Below are 10,874 nucleotides of genomic sequence, written 5' to 3'. Positions count from 1 at the left end.
GCACACCATGGGTAAAAGTGATACTTCATTTACTTCTTGCAACCAATGTGAAATGTACATGACTGTGACGTGACTGTGCTCAGAACACTGTGGTTGTCATCCATGACCACAGCACGAGTGATGATGAGCAGTAGCTTCGGGCATACTGCCACAACGCAGGAGTGCTGGAACAATTCTACCACAGTACAGAAGCATGCCCATCCAACCAGCTAGCTGCATCGTGGTGAATGAAAGATGTGCCGCCGAGCACCTCGATGACCAAAATATAATGGGATGCGTGAGTCGTAGTCGAGGGGGCCTCTCAGATGACTACATGGGTCTTACGATGCGGCCACACTGCTCTGGAAGTTGCAAGGCAACAAGAAATCGTGACGTTGCCATCGGGATTCCTCGCAATTTTAGGCAAGAAGATTTTTTTATGTAGTGGCACTCATTAAAACTTTGTTGATATGGAAGTGGCCAGAAAAACTATTCATGGTGACAAAATGTTTTTCACGGTATTTCCTATGGGTGGCTGACAGGGAACTAAAATTTTTTACTGCAGCAGAATTTATGTAGTAGCTGTGTTAGCTTAGTGAGATTCAACTCCCTCGCATAGATGCTTGAGTGTATCTAAAGTTCTGCTGTTTCACAATGAAATGCGATCAATCTGTTTTTAATAGGGCACATATCTGCGGTTGCAAACCTTTGTCTTGATCGACCATTATGGTCAGCTGTAACAAGTGTGGACTGTATTTCTGCAAAGAACATGCAAACATTTCTGCAACAGAATCTCACAAGAAAATGTACAGTTACTTGACAGTACAGCCAGCTTTGTAGAGAGACATGTTTACTATACACAATTCAAAAATGAGAAACAATGTGAACTACAGGTGAACTGGGTCATGACATCGAACGCTATTCGCTGCAAACAGTAATCCTGCTCCAAAAACAAGTCATTCATTATATTCACTGTTGAGGTACCTAAACTTTTGTTTACAACAACATTTTCATCATATATGCCCTGCAGTTAAAAGGTGGTTCATGATAGTCTGGTGACAAAGCATTTTTTGAATGGGCCAGAGCATACATAGCGCACTGATAGAGTGTCGATATTTTGAGTGCTGTGTTGCAGCGGCTAAGACCGAGGGGGGGGGGGGGGGGGGGTGTTGTTCAGTTTAAGGCTTGTTCCCCTCCTAAATTTCTAATTGTGCATGGATGCACTTAAGAGCACAATTTGAGCTGTTTTTCTATCTTATATGCACTAATTCACATGCACACACAAACATATACAAAGTATGGCTCAATTCCCTCTCCCCCCCTCCCCCCAGAAAAAAGAAAATTCTGGCTATGTTACTGATCTAGCGTAATGAAACACTGTGTTCTGTAAGTGCTCTCATTTACAATATCCAGCACACTGACCTTACACGGACTGTCCCAAAATTCGGGGATAGCCCTCAGTTCACAGAAAAGCTTGCCTAATTATATGCAACAACAGAGTGCTGCTGTGTAATGTGATGACAAATATCTAAATGATAAAGTGTTTTGGTTTCTACGCATCCGAAAATCTGTGCTAACATCTCATCCCCTTTCAAGCTAGAGACTTTCTAAACACACACATCCAATGACCAAATTGTGCTTCCTGCCCATCCACGATGCACAGATGCTATAGGCACAGATGCTGTAGTGTCGTCATTCTTTGAGATCCTTATCCATTTTTACTTGTACGTATGAACTTCATCTTCAGCACCATGAGAAACCTCAGAATGTATGCCAAATGCATAGCCACTGCATTTGCTCCTTACAGGGAGGTGTGTGATAGAGTGCAGTTCACTTCTGACTCAGCATTTGAGTCTGTAGCTGGCTAAATACAGCCAATACTTTTTTGCTTAGAGAACGCTGCTTTGATCAAATTTCCAGAAAAAAAAATGCTTTATGTGAACTTTTTCAAGCTAGTACACCAAGTATGCATTGTTGCTTGTACCGTAACACTAAACTATAAGTGAGAAATTTGCATATTTTTTAATGCTAATGCCTGTAAAGTTTTATACACTATTCACTTCTCAACCTTAATACTTTTTTTTGCACTTATTGCAGCCTTATAAACCGAAAATTCACTTGCATTTTAGTTTATATGGTTGCCTGCATTGTCTTTGTGGTTTATGAGGTTCATCAAATCTCGTCTTTGTAAAACTAAAAAAATTTCAAAAATTACTTAGTATTGCTGCAAATTTTCTACAATTGGGAAGCACTGCTACTTATTACTACTATATTTTAACACCTTTTATGAGCACTGAAATATTTAAATTCCCGCAGAAAAGCTTCCTACACCCCCCCCAAATAACTTACAGAAGTGAATTGTGAAACAACGTGTTTTAACCGCAATATTTTGTAACATAATCAAATGCTGTCAAAAACAGTGCCTTTTGGTGTGGAATGACCCTTTTTGAATGGAAGTTCAATTCTAGATGAACATATCACACAGGGTCTTCAAGGGTGTCTGTAAGTGAAGCACAACATTTGAAGTCCTCGTACCTTCACACAATCGACAGCATCTCTGGTCCATTCAGTACAGGAAACTAATACAAGCATACAGGATCGTGACATCTTACAAATCTGGTATTGGGGCATTCAACAGCGATCTCAGGTTCGCCGCGCTTTGGCCTTTCGCCTCGTGTCAGCAGGTGAACCTGTGGTCCCCTCGGTGTTCTTGGCTGTGCCACTAATCTGCCTCACTAGGGTCCGCAGAGTCTGTGCAATGTCTGCACCCATGGTGAGCAGGCGTGAAGAGTAGTAGCAGGCGAGCAGTGCTACCACCGTCACAGGCAGGGCGAGCAGCGAAGAACGAGCCACGATCTCGTGCTCAAGGTGTAGCGGCAGCTCGGGCGCATGACGCAGGGTCACATGACGGTGTGACGTGTTGCCGTGGAAGCAGGTTCCACCATTATTACTGCTCCCTTCGAGCTGAAGGCAGTAGGTGCGGCCGTCCCGGGTCAGCGGTGGAAGAAGGAAGAAGCCCCCGGGACCCGGTGTGACCGTGTGCAGTGTCTGGTCGGGTGCATCATCCACCACCACACGTATCTGCAAACGGCACAAAGATTGACCAGTAGCCTGTTAGTATACATAACTTGCACGTGCGTGACTTCTTGCCGCTCCTGGCACTGCATCTACCACTGCCCGGAACCAACGAATTTGGTTGCCCTCTCTCTGTGTTACCCATGTCTTCACAAGGATCCAACCATGTGCAATATTTTGTTGCTGAGTAAGAAGCAAGAGTGCTTGGAGAGAATTACACAGCTTTCTTAGAATAAAAACTCCTCTGTGTGAAAGTGCGAAGGTTCACACCAAAAATCACGGGAGCCTCAGTCTTTCCCACATTATTAGAAAAACTTAAAGCACATGCGTCTTCCTTTTCTGAATCCTGCCATCAAGGTTATAAAAAAAAAAATCTGTTTCTCCGCTAGGACAAAGAAGTGTATTCAACAGCAACAAATTATAAAGCTGGCAGCTAACTCTTTTGAATCTGATTTGATGATGACAAAAACTTTGTTCAAGTCTAGAGAACACACAGTGAAGACCCTCCACCATCCGGGATATCGCGTAACTCTACAAAACACTGGTGTAAGAAAATATGACTGCGCCACAGAAAGATGAGCATATCGCACAGTCTTTTCCTGCTGAGAGCACATCACGTAGATGGGTTCAGGAGTCATTTGCACTTGTAGAGATAACACGTGCACCAGCAATCATTACCACACCTTTAGAATGAAACTTCACAGCTGCTCCTTGAGTGATCACAGTCTTCAAGAAACCAAAACTGTTTCGATGAAAGGATATTTAAACCACATTTCCAGTCACAGGGTCAGATTTTTGTCGCACCTTTCAGCTACATCAGTGTACTATGGCGTAGTACGGCGGCACTGATAAACGAGCTTGGAACAACTGAGATGGTTCTATGCAGGATGGCGCAGGTAAACAAGTTTGGTGCAAATGATGCAGCTGTTCCACGCCTGCACATATTGCCTCATACGTATATAAAGACAGCAAAGTACGAACACTTGTATGACTTTGTTAGGAAGAAAAACAAGGCTTACACTTCGTAATTTACTTTTATATTGCATCAAGGATCAGAACAAGATGGGCATATAATCGTGGTTCTCAGCCATGGATGTGCCGGGGACCCCTTGTGTACTGATGGAAGAGATGGAGAAGCCCTTGTAGCGGAGGGGAGGGAGTGGTACATAGGTAAATTAAAACACAACTGGAGCGGGAAACAGTTGCCTTTCATTGCTACCAAAAACATCAAGGAAACGTGCCACATCCCTTCATTTTGGACAGTTCATTATTGCGTGGCACAGTAACATCTAAAGAAAAATGCGGGTGAGGGTTTCGCAGATCATAGAAATAGCTTCCGCAGAACCCCATTTGAGAACCACTGATCTAGAGCAATAACATAATAACCTGCATGAATGCAATGCGCAATATAGGTAGACGAGGACAAGTTAACAAAAGAATACAATGTAATAAGTTAAAAAATAAAAGAAAAGAGCACATTTGTGTCCAGTCTGCCCACACTTGAAGGTCCCATGCTTGTAGCAGCTGACAGAAATCACGCAGCCTCGCTTTATGCGGTGCTACATTACGTCATCTTTTATGCTTACTGGGGCGTGATCTCTTTTCTCCCTTGAATGAAAATATGGCCTTACCTTCTGAACTTCGTCAGTGCTGTGAGAGAGCCGTAAACCACACAAACACAATCCTTGCATGCGATCTAGTTGGCACCAACAGTTAGTTGTAAATGTGAAAACTAAGGGCACGTGCTCACACACATGTACACAGACAGACACAGACATACACACACACATGACTACAGTGATGAAAACTAAAGGCAGCATGTCTACAACAAGTCTTCCTTCTTTTTTATATTCAATACTGGGTGATTCCATGTAAGGTCCAACAAAGCATGGCCAGTCAACCCTTTAAATTTCTTTCAAAACTTTATATATTGTTGCCTGATGAGTGAAAAGAAGAGATCCGCAATGGGTTTTGCTGGAAAAGATGTGTTCGAAGCATGGTAAATCAATAATAATGGAGAGGTGAAGAGCCAGGCTTACCTGCTCTACTGTTCTTTACGACTTTGGCGATGAATAAAAATATATATATATATTAAGGCTATGTACCTCAAGTTTGTTTAGCTAAATATAGGCATATTTGTGCTTACATTCAGTTATTTTTCACTTCTCTGGGTAGTTCAGGTATTCTTATAAAAAATCCTATAATGGACCCACAAAAGTTTTTTTGCCTACTTTGCAGGCCTTTATTTCAAAAAGGGCCTATGACAGAGCAGTGAAAACTCGGCATTACTTTCTCAGCATGCTTATTCATAAAACTGCCAAAGCTTATATTAATAACACTTTTCAATAAAAAGATATAATTGCACTATCTCTAAAAAACAGCATGCAAGAAAAACTTTTGACAATGATTAAAAAAAAAACATTTTTGCAGTCGAGCCCACATATAATGACCCCACTTAAAACAAACTGTCACTTAGAATTAACAATATCCGTGTGACCGAGAAATCATACATTTTTTCTATGGCACGAAATCGCACTTACAACGAACATCTCTGGGCATCGCTGATCGGTTACAGCAAATGCAGTTGATACTCCGGCGACCACCGATAAGCCACCAGTGTGGCGCCCATAAATTCTTTGTAAACACTGCCCCTGCCCCCGCATCCCTCTAGTTGTCGCTGTCCCCGACATTTTTTTATCATGCACCCCCTTGTCCTTTATCCCCCCCGTTACTCTGAGCACCCCGCATCACCAGACAGAGCCCGTGTTTTCTGACTGCCACTGATCTTTCAAAGACCGGTCGACCAACTACTCTCCCTCAATTTTCATAGTATAACTTCAAGAGCTCTTTAAATAGAAACAGCAGGGGAAATCGGCATGAACCGCCAAAATATCATCTGATAGATAAGTGCTTGTTCTGTTGCATAAAGCATCAGTGCCAGTGGTGCGATAGATTCACCCTGGAGAGCGGCACCAAAATTTGTGCTGTCATTACCGCACACTCTGAGGTACGCGGCACTTTGAAGTGCATAAGGCCAAGTTTCATGGCTCTGACACAACTAGAAAAGGAAGAAATTTCCAAAACAAAAGACACCTGGGCAAGCCTGCGAATATAATTTCCGTCGAGACTGCGCGTATCTTGCTTAACCGAAAGGTATGCGCACACCTCATCGCCTTCTCTGACTGTCAGAGTCCGATCGAAAGACTAATTGTCACTTTCCTTAGTTTTATTCAGGTAGCTTAGTGGCACCGGCATCAGCCTGAGCAGCGGAGTTAGGTCACCGATCAATGTTTCACAAGGTACAGCATGCGATCGCTGTAACTTGTATTTTAAAATATATGACACATCATCAAATGTAACGAAAATACAGATACAAAATACTCAAATAGTATCTAAGACAGTATCTCAGATACTTCCCAGCCTTGCGGAAGACTGAGCACAACATGTTGGTTTGAAGAATGTATCAAATTTGTCATCACGTCTGGCTTTTCAATTTGGCATGATACTGTGTTGAGTATTTATGTCTTGCCATTGTAAATTAGCAGTGATAAACACGGTAGTGAATGATTAAGGTCAGTGTTGCACACGTGGGTTCACTGAGGCACTGCGGCATCAAGCTGTGATATACAGTCGAGCCTGCTTATAACGAACCTGAGCGTGATGTGGCATCCGTTCAGTGTATGCTAAAGTTCGTAGTAAATGAAACACAGCTTTTAAAAAAGTTGCGAGTGAAAACAAAAACTTTTTTTTGCCCACAAAAGTCCGTGATGCACGTGTTTCAAAGAACAGAAACGATAAGGGCGGTCTCGAGTTCATTTAAAACGGCAGGCTGCTCGTTTGCCGAGGCCCGTGGCATAAGCTGCATGAGGCGCTGGCTCCAAAGCTTCGTCATTCTCGCGATCCGATTCCTCAAATCGCTCTCGCCACGTACTTCATTCACAATGCCCCAATCTGTGCACGGTTCCGCAGTGTCGGCATCATCATCGGCCGTAATTAAATCATCGCAGCACATGTCCCACCCGCTCTCCCAGGTTGGAGTCGACGACGCGCTGGCACAAATCACCGCTGTAGTGGTCCTGTTCGGAAGCTTCAGGCTCGGCATCGGGCCCGACAATCGACGAAGTCGTCCTCGCGAAAATAGTTTCGTGCACATGTAGCCGTCACCGCCGCCCACGAAATATTCACCATCTCCACAGCTGAATACCGGGACGCCTGAAACGGCAAGTTGGCTGCCAGGAGGTCAACAGCTATGAGCAAGCGCTCCGCAACGCGGTACCTAACACGCGGATTACGCTCAAGCGAAGCAGTCACACTTTCGACGTTTTGTTGAGCGGCACGAAAAAGCGTGCTAGTCCTCCCGTCGGCCATCATGACCACACACACACACCGAGAGCGAGCAAGACACGCACACGCGTGGAGCAGCTCTGGGCGCGTTTCCAGTCGAAAAACGAAACTAATTCGAGCCAGCGTGGTGGACGTCACAGAGCAGTGGAGACGGGCGAAGGGGTTGTGATCAAGAGAGGAGAGCAGACTTGCGAGAGAAGGGCAAGGAGTTGCGATAAAGCACAGGGAAATGAAAGATTCCTTTCTCCGTGCGATAAAGAGAGGGGAGGATGCGGCGGGCGGGCGGGCGACCTTGAAAACCAAAACACACGGGAAGGAGGTAGGTTGGGTAGCTTGCTTGAAAGGTTCGCGAAACTTGCACGTAGAAAAGCTTGAAAAGAGTGCCAGCGCGCGCAGAAGTCAAAGCATGGCCACCTCGCTCGATGCGTGCGGCGGCGTTTGAAGAATCGGTGGCCGTGATAAAAAAAAATCGTCTCGTTGCACCGGCGGGTTTGCGTGGCCTCACGAACTTCGATATTTCGCGATTCGTTCTGCGCAAATTAACAGCCATTTTCGCGCTTCCGCACGTACCCAGAAGGCATGCTGAGCCGAGTGCAAAGTGAGCGAGAATAAGCCCTAAACACGAAACGAATAGCAAATGATCAGAGTCGGTGGGGTTGCATACGCGCGTGCACTAGACGCAGACTATCGGATACAGTCGGTGGCCGACGATGTTGGCAAATGGTCTGGTCACTCCAGGCCGGTGACGCCACCGACGGTACCAGCGATCAGAAACAGGGTACGTGGCTGACAGGTCTTCGAAAGATCGGTGGCAGTGTGAAAACACGGGCCTCGTCTGGCGATGCGGGGTGCTCAGAGTAGCGGGGGGACAAAGGACGGAGGGGTGCGTAACAAAAAGCGGTCGGGGAGAGCAGCAACTATAGGGGCGCGAAGGCAGAATCGGCGTTTAACAATAAGAATGAATGGGCACCTCGCCGATGCCTGATTGGTGGTCGAAATCGGTTTCCTAGGAAGTCGGCAGACCGCTGACTCCGTTCGCTGTAACCGATCAGCGACGCTCCGAGACGTTCGTTGTAAGTGTGATTTTGTGCCATTGAACCAATGTATATTTTGCTGGTCACGCAGATACTGTTTGTTTTAAACGAAAGTTTGCTTTAAGTGGGGCCGTTATATGTGGGCTCGACTGTAGAACTCTGTAACTCAGTGAAAAGCTTGTTTCTTTGAAATGAGCTGAGCTTCTTGTGCTTCGAATGCTAGTCTGCACAGGAACTTTGCTAGGAGCTATACTTTGGCGCATGAAATGCACAGGAGCACAGCAAAGTGCGAGCATTATCGGAATCAATTGAAGTGTGAAAGTGTGAGCAGTGGACTGTGCACACGGCCAGCACAATCGTCTGCTGCCGTCATCTGCGATGGGCAGTCTATAGTTTTGTGTTTGTTTCCTTTTGATTTGGCTGCTGGAATGCCACCGCTATGCTTTTTACTGAGATCTTTTAGCCCAGCGCTTTCTCTGGGGAAAGCGGCTGTCACCCACATGCAAGAAGCGAATGCTCGCAGCTTCCCGACAGAGTTTTCATGGTGCTTCCCATCGAGATAACGCAGTCGAACTTCCACATCGACGCCTTGAAATGTTTCTTGTGCGAGCGGTGAATACGGTTGGGGAACTTGAGCCGGAGGCAGCGAATCTGTAACCTTGGCGGACTGCCTCTGTTAACAGGCCAAGCACGTGCGTTGGAGTCCTGTTGTGCCCGAGTAACATCAGTCACCTTGGGACACTTTTGTTTAAATATACAAGTACGTATTGTAGACGTGGTTTTGTTTGCAGTTACTTTGAACACACAGAAAGTGCAAACAATTTCTGCTATGTCTGCACTTCTGATATTCCGTGTTAGCAAGTGGCTGCGATGACAGCAAAGCACGGATAAAATAGCGACGCTCCAATGCACATGCGTGGAAGTTACGCTCGGCTGTATCGCAATCTATCCGCCCGAGGACATGAAAATGAGCTCTCTTCGCCACGGAACACACTGGACTGTGCATGCTTGCTTGCTATTTAATCCTGCACTCATGGCCATTCCCGAGACCAAATCATTTCGAAATTGCCGTCCTCATGCCCACAGCTATTTCAGTGCTGCTTGCCTTTTAAGAAACTGAATTACAGGCCTTCACTGAAGTACAGGCCTTGGTGGGCAGGAAGTCTGATCTACAATGATTGATTGATATATGAAATTAAACGTCTCAAAACCACCATATAATTATGAGACACGCAGTGCGATCTACAATTTACTGTTGCCTATTTTCGCGCAAGAACATTATTTGCCAGGCCGTAACTGCAAGTGAAACCACATTTTGCAACATGTTTTTATTGATTGTGAAAGCTGATGTGCAAGGATAACTGGGGAAAGTTTGAGAAATATCGATAGGGTGCTTTTTTAAATTACCATCAGAAGTTTCCCTTGCATGCTGTTTTTTTGAAGTTATTGCAATTATAACTATTTATTGAAGAGTGTTGTTATAAATAGATTGATTTGTGGGGTTTAACGTCCCAAAACCACCATATGATTATGAGAGACGCTGTAGTGGAGGACTCCGGGAATTTTGACCACGTGAGGTTCTTTAACGTGCAACCAAATCTGAGCACACAAGCCTACGACATTTCCGCCTTGTTGTTATAAAGAGCTTTGGCGGTTTTACAAATAAGCATGCTGAGAAAGTAGTGCGGAATTTTCACCTCTCTGTCATAAGCCCTTTTTGAAATAAAAGCCCGCAAATTAGGCAAAGAAACGTTTTCTGGGTCGATTTTGGGATTTAAAAAAAATACCTCAACCACCCAGAGAAACAGAAAACAACTGAACGTAAGCACAAATACTCCTATATTTGGCTAAACAAGTTTGAAGTACGTAGCTTTAATTATATTTGGGTAATTCATCGCTAAAGTGAAAAAGAACAGCAGAGCAGGGAAGCATGCCATTCCACCTCTTTGACATTATTGAATTACTGCGTTTCCAGAAAAATTTTACAGCGAAAACAATTGCAGATCTCTTCTTTCCACTCATCAGACAACAATATATCCAATATTGAAAGAAATTTAAGAGGTCGACCGGCCATGCTTTGTTCGATCTTGTGTGGTACCCTGCTACTGCGGACTTTATACTGGTCCAAGCAGGGTGAGGACAAACAGAAGAAGAAGAAAAAGAAAAAACAAAGCAAACGTAAACATAGTTGTTATAATTTGAATGAATTACAATGCAATGGAATGCAACAAATAATTATTCGAGTCTGTTACAGTTAGCCAAAAAACTTAAACAAGTCTGTTTGCGTAAAATATGGTTTAGGACAATGGTGGCAAGTATATCTTAACATTGAAAATGAAAACATGGTTAATTAAGGATTACTTGCTAGTTTCTAATTTCAAAGCAAATAAAGAACTGTAAATGTGCAGTTTTTTTTTGTGCGAGGCATGGAATGCTGCTAGC

At 44.4% G+C, this 10,874-nt stretch overlaps 1 protein-coding gene across 1 annotated transcript in view; it reads right to left on the bottom strand.

Annotated features, from left to right (window-relative positions):
* Positions 1-812: 812 nt before the first annotated feature.
* LOC119178741 (BOS complex subunit NOMO1) overlaps positions 813-10,874 on the bottom strand; it is a 104,241-nt gene continuing 94,179 nt past the window's right edge. The window contains exon 10 of the mRNA XM_037429974.2: positions 813-3,060. Coding sequence (XP_037285871.1) covers positions 2,623-3,060 — 438 coding nt within the window. The 3' untranslated portion in view covers positions 813-2,622. The remainder of the gene's footprint in view (positions 3,061-10,874) is intronic.

The sequence above is a fragment of the Rhipicephalus microplus genome, chromosome 1 (assembly GCF_043290135.1).
Source record: "Rhipicephalus microplus isolate Deutch F79 chromosome 1, USDA_Rmic, whole genome shotgun sequence".
In the NCBI taxonomy this organism is placed as follows: domain Eukaryota; kingdom Metazoa; phylum Arthropoda; class Arachnida; order Ixodida; family Ixodidae; genus Rhipicephalus; species Rhipicephalus microplus.
This window is presented reverse-complemented; position numbering and strand designations above follow the sequence as displayed.